The following is a 15220-nucleotide window of genomic DNA, read 5'->3' on the forward strand; positions in this document are numbered from 1 at the left end:
CCATAAGACATGTTCAATGAAAATGCTTCTTAAATTAACCTTGATCTTGACATTTTTAGGAAAAAAAAAAAAGTGTTTGATTTTTCCTGTAGTAATTAGTTGCAATAGTAGAGATTTGCAAAAACTTAGTCCAGAGTTTTGGTCTGTTCATGTGTGTTATGGAAGTCCACATAGGCTCCTGGATAAGACTAACCAGAATCTGAATTCTGGTCCCTCAGCTTGCTAGCTTTGACATTGGAGAAGATACATGGCCTTTATGTGCTTTATCCTTGTCCATAAAAGGAAGATAATGCCATGCGTTAAGTTTGTGAGGATTAAATAAACTGCTATGTGAAGCACTCAGTTTGTTGTCCTAGCAAATGTCCTCAGCAGACAATAGCTCTAGAAGTTTCCATCTAGGGGACAAGGTGAAATAGTCTGAATATGTATTTTCTTAAAGTTCTGTCAACTTGGAACTAAATTTCAGCTCATGTACTTGGTAAATATTTTTATCTTTCAGAGGGAGAAATTAAATTGAGAGTTGCTCTGTAACCATGAGAAATAGGGGTCAGTACTGAAACAACATATTCGTCAATGATAGTTTTTAAATGATAGATTGTATGTCAAGTATTTGTATATTTTCCATACCGTAGCAATTGATTTAGAATGCAGTTTCAGAGCATTTGCATTCAGTTCTTTTTATATCTTCTCTACTTCATCCCTATTATGTCCATTGTAAAAATCAGCATAAAAAAATCTTGTGTATCAAACTAGAATTTATGTATATGTATATTAATTTTTGCTCTAAAAATGATCTCAGGTAGAAAACTCATGTGTTTCTCCACATTTCTATTCCTTAGCAAGTCTTGTAACTGATATTTACCCTGAGTGGCTTTTGGTGATTTATTTCAGTGAGACTTACAGGACCCTTCAGGGTAGAAGATACATTAGACTGACCCTGAGTTAAGCTTTTCCTGATCTCCTGTCACCTCATTTAACCCCCGCGCTGGTGTTGCGCTGCCCTCCTTGCCCGCCCTGTGAGATTCACGAGCATCGGGTCTGGGACTTCGTGACAGATGAGATTATCTTTGTGGGTTTTTAAAGAAATAGTGAAATACTTTAAACACACAGGAAGGTAAAGAAAGTAAAATAATGAACGGCCATGTCCTCACCGACTTATTTATCTTTATTTAATTAGCAGGCTTATTGTGTAGGATTTACCCTTGGTGGACAGCCAAAGAAATTGAATCAGACTTAACAGATTTTTTTTTAAAATGTGAAACCAGCTGCAGGAATATCTCTTCTGGGATAAAAGTATGGGATTTATTATATAAATCAGCTGCCTGGATTGCCTCTTAGGACAGTTAACCACAGCCGTGCTTTCCGTGTGCACTTCGTGGGGGCCTGCTCTCAGCCCTCCCCAGGGTTGTCTGCGTGAGGGCAGCGCAGGTCCCAGAACACATCTGCTTCGGTTGCTCGGGGCGGGCCGCGTTAGTAACGCGTGTTTGCAAAATTCACAATTATTATTTTAAATTTTTCGTTAAGAATTCCTTATAATCTGATCGTTTTTATGGGTGAGTTATAAAAATCATAGGCTTTTAAAATGGAAGGTGATGGAGGCTACATAAAGAAGTTAATAATAGTTATGATCTCAAAGACACCGTGTTAAATACATTGACAAGATTAACCGGTCTGCTGGTCAGCCTCAGTTTAAGGGTTGCATTCTCCTTTCTCATTACAGAAGCATTTTTTAACCATCCTTTTCTTGAGCAAGTTCCAGTGAAAAAATGTGAGTACCCGTTCTTTTGCATTTTTACTTGAAGAGTAAAGGCAGACTTAAGGAAAAATTAGTATTTTGTGTCACAAAATTAATTAAATTAATTAATTCATTATTTCAAGATTTCATTAAGCTTTTCTTAAATACCTGTAGCTTTACTTATTGAATTACAGTTGTTTTTTCCCAAATCCCAGTTGAAGTAGTTGTAGTGATTGCTGCAGTTTTAGTTTTACCCATGGGAGCTGTAGTAAGTAGGTGAATGGATTCTTGGTCAACACAAAGAGGTCGTGGTTTCGACAGGTTTTCTATTAGACGAGCCGTGTAATTGCTCTGCAGCACGGCGTCTCTCTTCACCTGTGCTTCTTCCCCCAGCCTGTCCGGTTCCAGTGCCTGTGTATGCCGGCTCTGTCTCTGGAGGCCCCTGTGGCAGCTCTCCACCTTGTCGCTTTGCCTCCCCACCAGTAAGTTTGGGTTTTATTAAAAGTAATTTCAGCGTTAGTGCTATTGCCTGTGTTCATAAGGGAGCCTGCAAATACACTGTGGCTATCCTTTTGATGTGCAGTGTTCACTAGTGCTGCCGAGGTGTGGGCAGAGGGCATTACTGTTGAGTCAGATGAATCTAGATGTGGACCTTTGTCCTTGTTGAGCTGTGTATTGAGCAAGAAAGGTCACCCCTCCGAGGCATCTTCCTCTAAAGAGGGAGTGCAATACTGTCACCTTTTCACGCCCTGGGGATTACAAAGGATGATCGCTGCAAAGAGTACCCATTACAAGTACATAGATAATTAATATTTCTTTTCTCCGACTGTCATCACATCAGTTTGGATATTTACTGTACACAGAACTTCCAGTGGTGGTGAGTGACCTCTGAGCCACATTCCTCTGACTTCAGTTCCGGTAATGATGGTTACCAGCCCTTCAAGGGTTGCTCCACACCAGCCTCTTCCCTCCCCTGGGCTTCCCAGGCCACTTTCTCCATGGCTTTCTTCCCTCCAACCTAAGTGCTTCTTCTAGATCCTGAGAATTTCTGCTCCTCTCTGCCCTTTTCTGGCCCTTCCCCCAGATCTCCTTGCAGTGTGGGTTGTGACCTTGAGGCTTTTCCATCAGCTGAAGGTCCAAGGGCTCTTGTGTCAGCTATTGTGAATATTTTCCAGATTAGCCTGGCAGACGGGAATGTCTTGAATTCTGCTGGCGGAGGGTGGGGCAGTCACAAAAGGAGGTGATTGTACGGTTAGCGGGTTCACCTCCGAGGCGTAAGAGCATGGGGCTTGGGAGCGTCTGCATCCCTTCCCTGCCACATTAACCAGGACAAATGACTTATGTCTTTGAGCCTGTTCCTCATGTGGCAAGCCAGTGTAATGGACGTATTCCATAGGGGTTTTTAATGATAAATGAGCAGAAGCACTTTACCACAACGTCTGGTACACAATACTCAGTAAGTGGCAACTGCTGTTGTTATTATTTTCAGGGAAAGCCTAACAGCCCATAGCCGAAGCAGATGCCGAGGCAGCCGATCACGAACAGACGAGTCCGAAAACTGGCAAAAACCCTTTTTGCCTAACCCTGCAGACTTATAGCAAGTTAGAAGAAGCAGAGGGGCTGATAAGACATTATATTCCCATGAATTAAAAAAGAACTAAGAGGGGAAAAAAAGTGTTGTGGATTTCCTGCTTCGGTCTGGGATATAAGAGACCACTGGGTTTGGAGTGACTGGGGAGAAATGCAGAGGAAGCGTGTTGACATGGAGAGACAGTGGCTTTATCGGAGCCAGGCACCGCTGGCTTCGCTGCTGGCCCGGCTGCTTGCTCACTCGGCTGTAAGGCAGGCTTCATGAACCTGGGCTTGATCAGCTGTAGCTGTTATCGCGAAGTCTGTATTTGATACAGTGGGGGACATAATATGAAATGCACAGTGCATGCTTGAGAAAGGAGCCCCAGGGAAGAATGTAATTATGAGAGAGATGTGGGGGAGAGCAAGGGGAAGGGACCTGTTTGTGGAATGACCAAGCAATGAGAAAGAGAGGGTCCAGTAGGAGGGACATAGAATTGGAAATGGCTGTGACTGGAGAGAGTGAGTTGGGGTTTTCTGTTGGGGGGGTGGCATTGAAAGGGAGAGCATGCGGAGCTAGGCTCAGGCTGCTAGCGAAGAGATGGAGAGCTAACAGGGGTGAGGACATGACAGAGGGAGAGAGGAGGCATATTTAGATGCTGAACACTTTGGTGGGAAAACCGTTTTTAGGAGGCTTTTATTAAAAGCTAATGCTGGGGCGCCTGGGTGGCTCAGTCCGTTAAGCATCTAACTCTTGATTTCAACTCAGGTCTTGGTCTCAGGGTCGTGAGTTCAGGCTCTGCATTGGGCTCCACGCTGGGTGTGGAGCCGATTTAAACAAACAAACAAAAAAAAAGCTAAAGCTAATGCTTGAAGTGAAAATAAGAAGCGAAAAAGGAAAACTGGGGAATAAAAGGAAATCGAGAATGTTTCTGTGTAATTTCCAGATAGTGAGAAATGAGGTGGTTTAATAGGCCTTGCTTTCAATGTAACCTGCCAAAAATAAGATGCTTTTATGCCTGCATCCTCTTGCTTCCTACGGCTGGAGTAGACTGTCATAGGGAGGGTTGACAACACCTGGTACACACAGGCATGCACATGCAACATTCTCTGTTTTATATTCTCACACAGATACCCAGCTGCTACTCGATTCCAGAGAAATCTTTGGAAGGGAAGAAAAAAAATCTGAATCAGTCTTTTAGTTATGATATTGGCTATAGGTTAAATGCTATTTAGATAGTATTCCTTGAATATGTCTTGGTTTCATAACATTTATTAAGCACCTACTTTGTGTGAGGTTCTGGTTGATACTAATGAATGAAATAACCAGGTCCCTTACATTAAGGAGCTTTTAGTTTAGTTGTGTGGAGACCAGGTAGGTAAACCAATACTGTTGGAACGTGTGTGTGTGTGTCTCTTTATTGCCTGTGGGAACATGAATGAGGAGCATGAAATCAGACCAAGAACTCAGGAAGGCTGCTCAGGGGAGGGCACTGAGGTGGGTTTTGAAGAAACACCTAGCAAGGTGAATTAGTAAAAGAATGGTATTGTAGGCCGAGGAATCCCCATTCATGAAATCACGGAAGCATGACCCACTGAAAGAACTCTGTAACCCCCGCCCCAGGCCCACTTGAATTTGCTAGAATTAAGTGAAATGTAAAATCTTGTACCTTAGTCACGTTAGCCACATTTCAGGTGTCGAGTAGCCGTCTATGGCTAGTGGGTCTACGGCACACTGGACAGCTCACAGGTAGGACATTTCTGTCATTGCTGGAAGTTCTGTGGACAAGGCTTCTCTGAGCAGAGTCTGGGCTGGTGGTATGGGGAGGAGGAGGTAAAGCTGGAGAGGCAGGGAGCTGCTGTGTCTTGATGGGATTTGGCTGTGGTGAGCCATCTGAATGGTTTTAGGCAGAGGTGTGCTGTGACCCGCTGTGTGTCTTAGCTCGATTCTTCTAGAAGCGGGGTGGATGACCGCATGTGAGACTAGTGGAGAGTAGAGGGGTCTCTCTGTTAGAGGCAAGAGAACACCACAGACTAGTGCAGCTTTCTTGTTTTGTTTTTTGTTTTTCTGAGACTGAGGGCCTGAGCTACAGGGAAGGTGGGGGCCACGTAAGAGAAAGGTAGAGTTTGCCGAGCGTGGAATTGCTTGAACTGGGGCCCGAATGGAGGGGTGATGGTGAAGCCGCTCAGTCAGGGAGTGTGGGGAGGAGTGCTTTGGAGTGGAAAGGTGGTGAGTCAGTTCAGCGTTCACCAGAGAGACCTCAGCTGCAGGGTCTTGCAGGTACTTGAAGGAGGGTGAGAGTGGTCGCCGGGGTGAGTATAAAAATGTGAGGAAGAGAGGACCCAGAGTGGCCCCTTGGGGAACTCCACATTCTTCCCCTCTCCTTTAAGGGACAAACGAGAAGCAGGTACCCACAAAACAGAGTAAGAAGTGGGAGGAGAAGCAGACTCACTGAGCGAAGGGTAGAGTGTCAAGAGCGGTCACTGTGCAGGCGAAACAGCTCAGGTAACAGGGAATAGAGCACGTGTCTGCACGACTTGGCAGTGGGAGTGAATGGTACGTCTGATAAAGACCATTTCATTGGCCAGTTGAAGGCAAAAAGTGGATTATGGTGGGTTGAGCGACACATAGGAGGTGAGGAGTTTGAGTCCATGAAGACTGATAATTTCGAGAGACGTTGTTAAAAAGTAAAGAAGTCAGAGAAGATGGTAATTAAGAGGACTGCGGGGATTTGAGGTTGAGAAAATGTAATGTGTTTATACACGGAGGGGGAAAAAAGCCAGAGGAAAGGGAGAGGGTGAGAGCAGAGGGGAGCTGGTCCAGGTCTCTGAGGAGGTGGAGGGGAATAGACTTAGAGCATGGGCGGAGAGACTAGCGAGGAGAAGATAGCTCCACTCAGATGCCATGGGTGCAGACAATGTTACAAACACATGGAAGAACTTGAGAAAGTGCCTGCCTAAACCGCTGGAAAGAAATTGTGGGGTTAGAGGCTTGGATCATCTCAGCTTGACTGCTCTTTAGATGTGTGATCTCAGGCAAATTTCCTAAACTTCTGAGATATATATACGTACGTACATATATATACATATATGAAATGGGTTTCAGAACAGGACTGGGGTTAGGGAAGACATGGAGAGCTCTCAACAGTGTCTACCCCATGGTAGACAGTCAGTCACGTTAGTCCTTCCATTGTCACTTCCCTTTATTACCTTGACACATAAGGTCTCTTTAAAAAGTGATGAGGGGATTGTATGTGATGTGTGTGTCACACACAGACACACACACACAATAGGAGATCTGAGACAGATTTCATTGTACAGTAACTTTCAAAGGAGGGCTAGCAGTGAATTGGGTGTTTAAGATATGGGTTTAAGTTTAAAGAGCATCGTGTAGTATTTTTCTTTTCTTAAATAGAAACAGAGGTTAAACAGGGTCACAGGGGACTTAACGCAATAAGTTAGGAAGTTCATTGTTTCAGAAAACCATTGTGTAATCAAGACATTTAATTGGAGGTGTCACTTGAGTCCTTGAACTAGGCAAATGCCAAAGGACATGTAAGTGCTTACATCTGAGTATTCGCTTATATACATTTATATGCTTTTCTTTCCTTTCTGTCCTATCTCCTGCAAACCCACTCCTTCCCCTAACAAAAGAGAAACAAAAGGAATATACCCACAACCTGTAAGATTTTCCAGATGTTTCTTTCTGTGAGCGTACATAAATCTCTAGGCTTGAATACAGTTATCGTTATTGATTTATTTACTTTTTTACATAACATGGTCTCTTGCTTTCCTGTTTATAATGTTTTCTTCATTGGAAGTTTAAAACTTTTAAAAATGTGTGCAGGATGTCATTAGTCTAGTCCCCAGACATTGTGTTTTAGTCATCAAGTGAATAGTTACTGAGTACCAGCTTTGCTAGGCCAAGAGCCGAAACTGGGAAGGTTGAGATGATAAAAACACACCTCAGAAATTTCAGGAGAGGCAGACATGTACATGATAAGTGGTATGATATATTTTTAAGTATCATTTTTGGAAAACCATTTTAGAAGTCCTTATACAAAGACACTTTAAACTGTGCTTTTCTAAGGGAAAGATTTTCCAAAGAGATTTTTTTTTTTTTTGAAATTTTAAGATGGAATTGAACTTTATGCCCACTTTTATGAAGACAGTATTCCTTAGTCTAATGGCTATTCTGACGTGCATTTTATTATTAGGCCAGTTTTAATTTTATGTTGTTAATTTTAGTCCCTTCCAGATATGCAGCACATTCAGGAAGAAAACTTATCCTCCCCACCATTGGGTCCTCCCAACTTTCTACAAGTGTCCAAAGATTCTGCCAGTACTAGTAGCAAGAACTCTTCTTGTGACACGGATGACTTTGTTTTCGTTCCACACAACATCTCGTCAGACCACTCATGTGAGAATCTTTTCTACTTGTACACATTATATTTCTTAATTTACTAGACTAGCATTTATTTTGAACCTCTATGTCATGCTCTCTCGTGTAGGGCACCTTTTCCAAGGGGCTCTTTATTTAGTTGTTTGAATTCCCAGAACCATCTACCTCCCGTTCTAAAGCCTGCTCAGTCACGTCCCATAAAGCAGTAACTGTGGATTGTGCAGGTAGAAGAAAAGTTCACAGGAAATGACCTCAAATTCTGTTTGTATCCACACAGAAAGAAATAGAAAAGTCAGCAGAATGAGAGAAACTAAATCTAAGGAAAGGAATTAAAGGAAGACCTCTTTTGCAAAAACAACCTAAGAGTCAAGGGAGTTTAAAACCAGTCTGGATGCCTTCAGAAGAGACTGGCATGAGGTCAGGAATGAGTTTCATAAATATATGGGAAGAATTTTTATAAAGGAAGCAGAATCTAAGTTGACTAAATATGGTCAGGGCTCGAAGGAATAGCGAAGGGCACCAGAAAATCCACAAAAAAGAAGTTAAACAAAACCATTGAGAAAGAAGGAACTGTGGTTTGGTTGTGAAGAAACAGGATCAGAAAAACTAGAAATTGGGTTCCTTCAATAATTGGATAGTATCAAGTTGACCATGTGCAGGGACAGATGGTTGGAGAAGTTCGTGTCAAGAGGTCTGTATAGTTGTTTGTCAAATACTGATTTCACAGCTGTACCGTTAGGCACCATCCCAGTTGTCGTGAAGGCCATCATCCCCAGAGCAAGTGCGCTTCGGGAGGGAGCGGCTGGGGAAGGGGGAGCACGGACAGGGCTGCGGGAGTAGGTGGGGCGGTTCACCCTCGGTGCTCCGACTACTGGGAGTTACCTTTAAAAATCCAGCATACAGTGGGTTTCTTCTATTTTAAAAAAGGAATTAAAACTTAAAAAATTATGCACTATTTCAAAGAGGAAATAATAACAACAGACACTCAAATCACCACCGTTGTAATTTTATTTATGTCAGCGTTTTGCCACGTTGTTTTAGCTGTCTCCTCTTAAAGACGTCAGATGCTATATAGGTTCAGCTAAAGTCCTTTTCCTCGTTCTGCTCTTGCCAGAGGTAAATTCTTACTGTAGATGTTTTTATACTTCCACATATGCCTGTATCTATAAATCACATACGATATTCTCGTGTTTTTACAGTTTTAAGTAAATGATATAAGGAACCTTTCTACGGCTTGGTTTTTTACTCATGTTTTGCTATGTATCTACATACCGATCTAGATATGTATGTAGTTTATTTTAATATCTGAATTTTGTAGTACAACGAAACCACAAGTTTGTCCATTTCTCTGCTGAGGGTTACCTGGCTAATTTCTGTCTTTTCACTATTCAAGATGTATTGTAACAGAAGTCCTTGTGTCAGAGTTCCTTCCACCTGGATACGCTAGAAATTTTCAACTTCAAATCTATAAAATGTTGGTACAGACAAGTTGTAGGCAACTAATAGTCTCTGCCATGCTGCCCCAGTGGAATAATGGTAACTTCTAAAGATTCTTTTTTTCACATTTAATTTTACTTGGAATTTACTTTTGTAGATGGAATAAGGTGTAGGGATCTTATTGTTGAATATTTGGTCCTTTCTCTACTAATAGGCAATTCCAGATTTGTCATATCAGGTTTACATAAAGAATTGGATTTGTTTTAAGGTTTCCTATTCCATTGGTCTATTTGTCTATATTATAACATTTTAAAATGTGTGTGTGTGTGTGAGAGAGAGAGAGAGAGAGAGAGAGAGAGAGATTGTGGGGAGGGTGATGGAGAGAGCATTCTAGTATTCTTTGGAATCACCCTGGCTACTCTTGACCTGTTTTGCCCCCATGTAGTCTAATTTCAGCTTGACAAATCCTACAAAAAACCATTTGGGGATTTTGATGGGAATTGTGTTGATTTTATAAGACCTGTGCAGGGACAGTGAATGATTTTACAATATTAAATTGTCAAATCAGGAATATGTGTTACTCACAAAACAAAGGATCATAGGGGAAGGGAAGGAAAAATGAAATAAGATAAAAACAGAGAAGGAGGCAAACCATAAGAGACTCTCAAGTCTAGGGAACAAACTGAAGGTTGCTGGAGGGGAGGAGGGTGGGGGAATGGGGGTAACTGGGTGATGGGCGTTAAGGAGGGCACTTGAGGAAATGACCACTGGGTGTTGTATGCAACTGATAAACCACTAAGTTCTACCCCCGAAGCTAGTAATACAGTATACATTAACTTTTAGTTAAGTAAAAAAAACAAAACAAAACAAAACCACACATTTTTAATGTGTTTTGAGAGATGTTTATATTTTCCTGCATAAAGGACATTCACATCTTTTTTCTTATTGTAGTTACCTTTGTTTTTTGTCCTTGTGTAAATATTGCATTTGAAATTTTTTTTTTTTTCAAAACTGCTGTCAAGGTCTTTGTGCTTCCAAATCTCAGGTCATTTCTCAGTCTTCATGTTTTTGATGTGTTTACAGCATTTGTTATAGTTGGCCACGACCTTCTTTTGATTTTTTATTTTATTTTTTTTAAAGATTTTATTTGTCAGAGAGAAAGAGAGTGAGAGCACAAGCAGAGGGAGAGGTAGAGGGGAGGGAGAAGCAGGCTCCTTGCTGAGCAAGGATCCTGATGTGGAACTCGATCTCAGAACCCTGCGATCACGACCTGAGCCAAAGGCAGGCGTCCCCACACCCTTCTCTTTAGTTATTAAAAATTTGTTATTGTATGGGGCACCTGGGTGGCTCAGTCATTAAGCGTCTGCCTCCGGCTCAGGGCGTGATCCCAGTGTTCTGGGATCGAGCTCCACATCGGGCTCCTCCGCTGGGAGCCTGCTTCTTCCTCTCCCACTCCCCCTGCTTGTGTTCCCTCTCTTGCTGCCTGTCTCTCTCTCTGTGTCAAATAAATAAATAAATCTTTAAAAAAAATTGTTATTGTAAAATACATCATGCAAATATTTTTAGAAGATTTTATCTATTTATTTAGAGAGAGTAAGAGCAAGAGGGGAGAGGGGCAGAGAGAGAGAGAGAATCCCAAGCAGACTCCACACTGAGCCCAACGTGGGGGCTCGATCTCACGACCCTGAGATCATGATCTGAGCTGAAATCAAGAGTTGGACATTTTACCGACTAAGCCACCCAGGTGCCCCAAAGATTTTATTTTTTTAGAGCAGTTTTAGGTTTACAACAAAACTGAGAGGAAGGTACAAGTTTCCCAGATACCCCCTGCCTCCGCATTCTCAATATCACTCACCAGAACAGTACATTTGTTACTGAGGATAAACCTACACTGACACATCACAATCACCCAAAGTCCATAGTCTACTTAGAATTCATTCTTGTTGTTGTGCATTCTGTGGGTTTGGAGAAAGGTATAATGGCATTTATCCATCATTATAACACACAGAGCATTTTCACTGCCCTAAAAATCCTCTGTGCTCCCCACCCGTCCCTCGGAAACCACTGATCTTTTTATTGTCTCTGTAGATCTGTACCACAGTTTGTCCATTTACCTATTGAAGGACCCTTTGCTTGCTTCCAATTTTTGACAATTAAGAATAAAGCTACTATAGGGGCGCCTGGGTGGCTCAGTTGTTGGGCATCTGCCTTCAGCTCAGGGCGTGATCCTGGTGTTATGGGATCGAGCCCCACATCAGGCTCCTCCTCTGGGAGCCTGCTTCTTCCTAACCCACTCCTCCTGCTTGTGTTCCCTCTCTCTCTGGCTGTCTCTCTGTCAAATAAATAAATAAATAATCTTAAAAAAAAAAAAAAGAATAAAGCTACTATAAACATCTGTGTGCAGGTTTTTATGTGGACATAAATGTGCAACTCCTTTGGATAAATACCAAGGAGCATGACTGCTGCCTGGTATGGTAAGAGCATGTTTAGTTTTGTAAGAAAACAGCAAACTCTTCCCAAGTGGTTGTACCATTTTGCATGCCCACCAACAATGAATGGAAGTTCCGGTTGCTCCACACCCTCACCAGCATTTGGTGATGTCAGTGCTCCAGGGTGGGCTGTTCTGGTAGATGTGCAGTGGTGTCTCGTTGTTTTAATTTGCTTTTCTCTGACAACATCTGATGTTCAACATCTTTTCATATGCTTATTCACCATCCATATACCTTCTTTGGTGAGGTGTCTCTTAAGATCTTTGGCTCATTTTTCATTTGGGTTGTTTGTTATCTTATTGGTGAGCTGTAAGCGTTCTCTGTATACTTGGGATAATAGTCCTATATCAGATATGTCTTTTACAAATATCTTTGTTCAGTCTGTAGCCTATATTCCATTCTCTTGATATTGTCTTTCACAGAGCAGTTGTTTTTAATTTTAATTTTAATAAGTTAATCACTAATGATTAAATCATTTACATAAATTTATTTCTTTCATGGATTGTGTGTTTGGTGTTGGTATCACAATACCCAAGTTCCTGTAGGTTTTCTCCTATGTCATCTTCTACAATATTTGCAGTGTTTTTTCTTTTACATTTAGGTCTGTGCCCCATTTTGAGTTAATTTTTTCGAAAGGTCTGTATCTAGATCTTTTTTTTTTTTTTTGGTCTGTGGATGTCTAATTATTGCAGCACCATTTGTTGAAGATTTGCTCCATTGTGTTGCCTTTGCTCCTCTGTCAAAGATCAGTTGACTGTATTTTTGGGGGTCTCTTTCTGGTCTCCCTATTCTGTTCCGTTGATCTGTTTGTCTTTTCTTTTGCCCATACAACACTGTTTTGATTACTGTGATTTTATAGTAAGTCTTAAAGTCAGGTTGTGTCAGTCCTTTGTCTTCCTCCTTCAATGTTCTGTTGGCTATTATGGGTCCTTTGCCTCTCCATTTAACCTTTAGAATTAGTTTGCCGATATCCATAAAATAACTTGCTGGGATTTTCGTTGGGATTGTAGTGAATCTATAGATCAAGTTAGGAAGAACTGACATGTTGACAATATTTAGTCTTCCTATCCGAAAACATAGAATATCTCTCTATTTAGATTATCTCTTTGATTTCATTCATCTGAATATTGTAGTTTTCCTCATACAGATCCTGTATGAATTTTGTTAGATTTATACCTAAGTATTTCATTTTGGGGGGGTGCTGATAATAAATGGTGTTGTGTTTTTAATTTCAAATTTTAGTTTATTGAGATATAGGAAAGAAATTTACTTTTTAAGTATTAACCTTGTATCTTGCAACCTTGCTTTTAATCACTTATTAATTCCAGGTATTTTTGTCAATTCTTTTGGATTTTTGTACATAGATAATCATGTCATCTTTGAACAGTAGTTTTATGTTTCCCTTCCTCCGCTGTATACATTTCACTTCCTTTTCTTGACTTATTCCGTTAGCAAGGACTTCCAGTTGCTGAAAAGAAGTGGTAAAAGAGGACTTTCTTCACAGATTATTACAGAAACTGTAATAACCACAGTCAATAAAAAACCAGTGGGAGAAAAAAACAAAGAAACAAGAGGGCATCCTTATATTTTTACCCAATCTTAGTAGGAAAGCTTGGAGTTTCTCACCATTTAGTATGATATTAGCAGTAGCTTTTTGTAGATATTCTTTATCAAGCTGAGATAGTTCCCCTCCATTCCTAGTTTACTGTGAGTTTTTATCATGAATGGTGGTTGGATTTTATCAAATGCTTTTTCTGTGATTTTCTGTCTATTAATGTGATAGATTAATTGTAGAATGTTGAACCAGCCTTGCAAGCCTGGGATAAGTCCCATTCGGTCATGGTGTATAACTCTCTTTATACATTGCTGGATTCAGTTTGCTAATATTCTGTGCTCATGAGAGACAGTGGTTGGTAGTCCTCTTGTAATGTCTTCTTCTGGTGTTGGTATGAGGTTAGTGATGGCCTCATAGAATGAGTTAGGAAATATTCTCTCTGCTTCTATCGTCAGAAAGAGATTGAAAATAGAGATTTGGTATAATTTCTTCCTTAAATGTTTGGTAGAATTCACCAGAGAACTCATCTGGGCCTGGTGTGTTCTGTTTTAGAAGGCTATTAATTATTGATTCAATTTCTTTAATAGATAAAGGCGTATATTCAAATTGCCTGTTTCTTCCTGAGTAAGTTATGGCAGATTGTGTCTTTCAAAGAATTGGTCCATTTCATCTAGGCTGTCAAACTTGTGGGCATAGAGTTGTTCATAATATTCCTTTATTATCCTTTTAATTTTGGTGGGATCCCTACTGGTGTCTGTTCTTTCATTTGTGATATTAGTAATTTGTATCCCTTCTCTCTGTTTTTTTCTTTAGTTAACCTGGCTAGAAGCTTATTGATTATTGTGTTTTCAAATTCATTTAGTTCAAAATATTTAAAAATGTCTCTTGAGATTTCTTCTTTGACCAGTTTGTTATTTAGAAGTATGTTTTTAGTTTCCCTGTATTTTGGGATTTTCCAGTTACCTTTCTATTATTGATTTCTGGTTTAATTCCATTGTGGTCTACAAGCAGAAATTGATTTCTATTCTTTTAAATTTGTTTTTTGGTTTTTTGTTTTGTTTTGTTTTTTAAAGATTTTATTTGTTTGTTTGTTTGTTTGTTTGTTTGTTTGAGAGAGAGCACAAGCAGGGGGATGGGCAGAGGGAGAAGGAGAAGCAGACTCCTCGCTGAGCAGGGAGCCCGATGTGGGGCTCCATCCCAGGACCCTGAGCTGAAGGCAGGCACTTAACCCACTGAGCCACCCAGGCGTGCCTCTTTTAAGTTTGTTAAGATGTGTTTTATGGTCCAGAATGTAGTCTATCTTAGTAAATGTTCCATGTGAGTTTGAGAAAAATGTGTATTTTGCTGTTGTTGGATGAAATTTTCTGTAGATATCAGTTATATTCAGGTGATTGATGGTGTTATTGAGTCAACTGTGTCCTTATTGGTTTTCTGCCTGCTGGATCTGTCCATCTTTGAGGGATGGGTGTTAAAGTCCCCAACTGTGATAGTGGTTTCACCTGTTTCTCCTTTTAAGTTTTTACCTTGCATAGTTTGACGCTCATTGTTAGGGGCATGCATACATGTTAAGTAAGAATTATTATGTCTTCTTGGAGAATTTATATTTATATAAATATATTATTGTGTAGGCCCTTCTTTATCCCTAACTTTTCTTACTTTGAAGTCCTGCTGTGTCTGAAATTAATATAGCTATTCCTGCTTGCTTTTGATTAGTGTTAGCATGGTCTATTTTTCTCCGTCAATTACTTTTAATCTGTATGTCTTTATATTTTAAAGTGGTTTTCTTATAGTTAACATGTAATTGGGTTGTGTGTTTTAATCCACTCTGAAATCTGCCTTTTAATTGGTGCATTTAGACCATTGACATTAAAAGTGTTATTGATATAGTTAGATTAATATCTAACATATTTGTTACTGTTTTCTTTTCCTCGTCCTTGTTCTTTGTTCCTGTTTTTATCTTTCACTCTTTTTCTGCCTTCTGTGGTTTTATTATTTATTATTTTTTTATTTTTTTAAAGATTTTATTTATTTAT

The 15220-nt window shown here is 40.4% G+C and overlaps 1 protein-coding gene across 2 annotated transcripts in view; it reads left to right on the plus strand.

Annotated features, from left to right (window-relative positions):
• Nucleotides 1–15220, plus strand: part of ULK2 (unc-51 like autophagy activating kinase 2) — a 79799-nt gene that overhangs the window by 25752 nt on the left and 38827 nt on the right. For both annotated transcript variants that reach the window (XR_015726788.1, XM_045778325.2), the window contains exons 11-13: nt 1721–1768; nt 2129–2217; nt 7553–7724. Coding sequence is in view for 1 of the 2 variants with exons in the window: in XM_045778325.2 (XP_045634281.1) it covers nt 1721–1768; nt 2129–2217; nt 7553–7724 (309 nt within the window). In the remaining variant the exon portion in view is untranslated. The remainder of the gene's footprint in view (nt 1–1720; nt 1769–2128; nt 2218–7552; nt 7725–15220) is intronic.

This window comes from Ursus americanus, chromosome 14 (assembly GCF_024610735.1).
Source record: "Ursus americanus isolate L20-20 chromosome 14, mUrsAme1.1.p, whole genome shotgun sequence".
NCBI lineage: Eukaryota > Metazoa > Chordata > Mammalia > Carnivora > Ursidae > Ursus > Ursus americanus.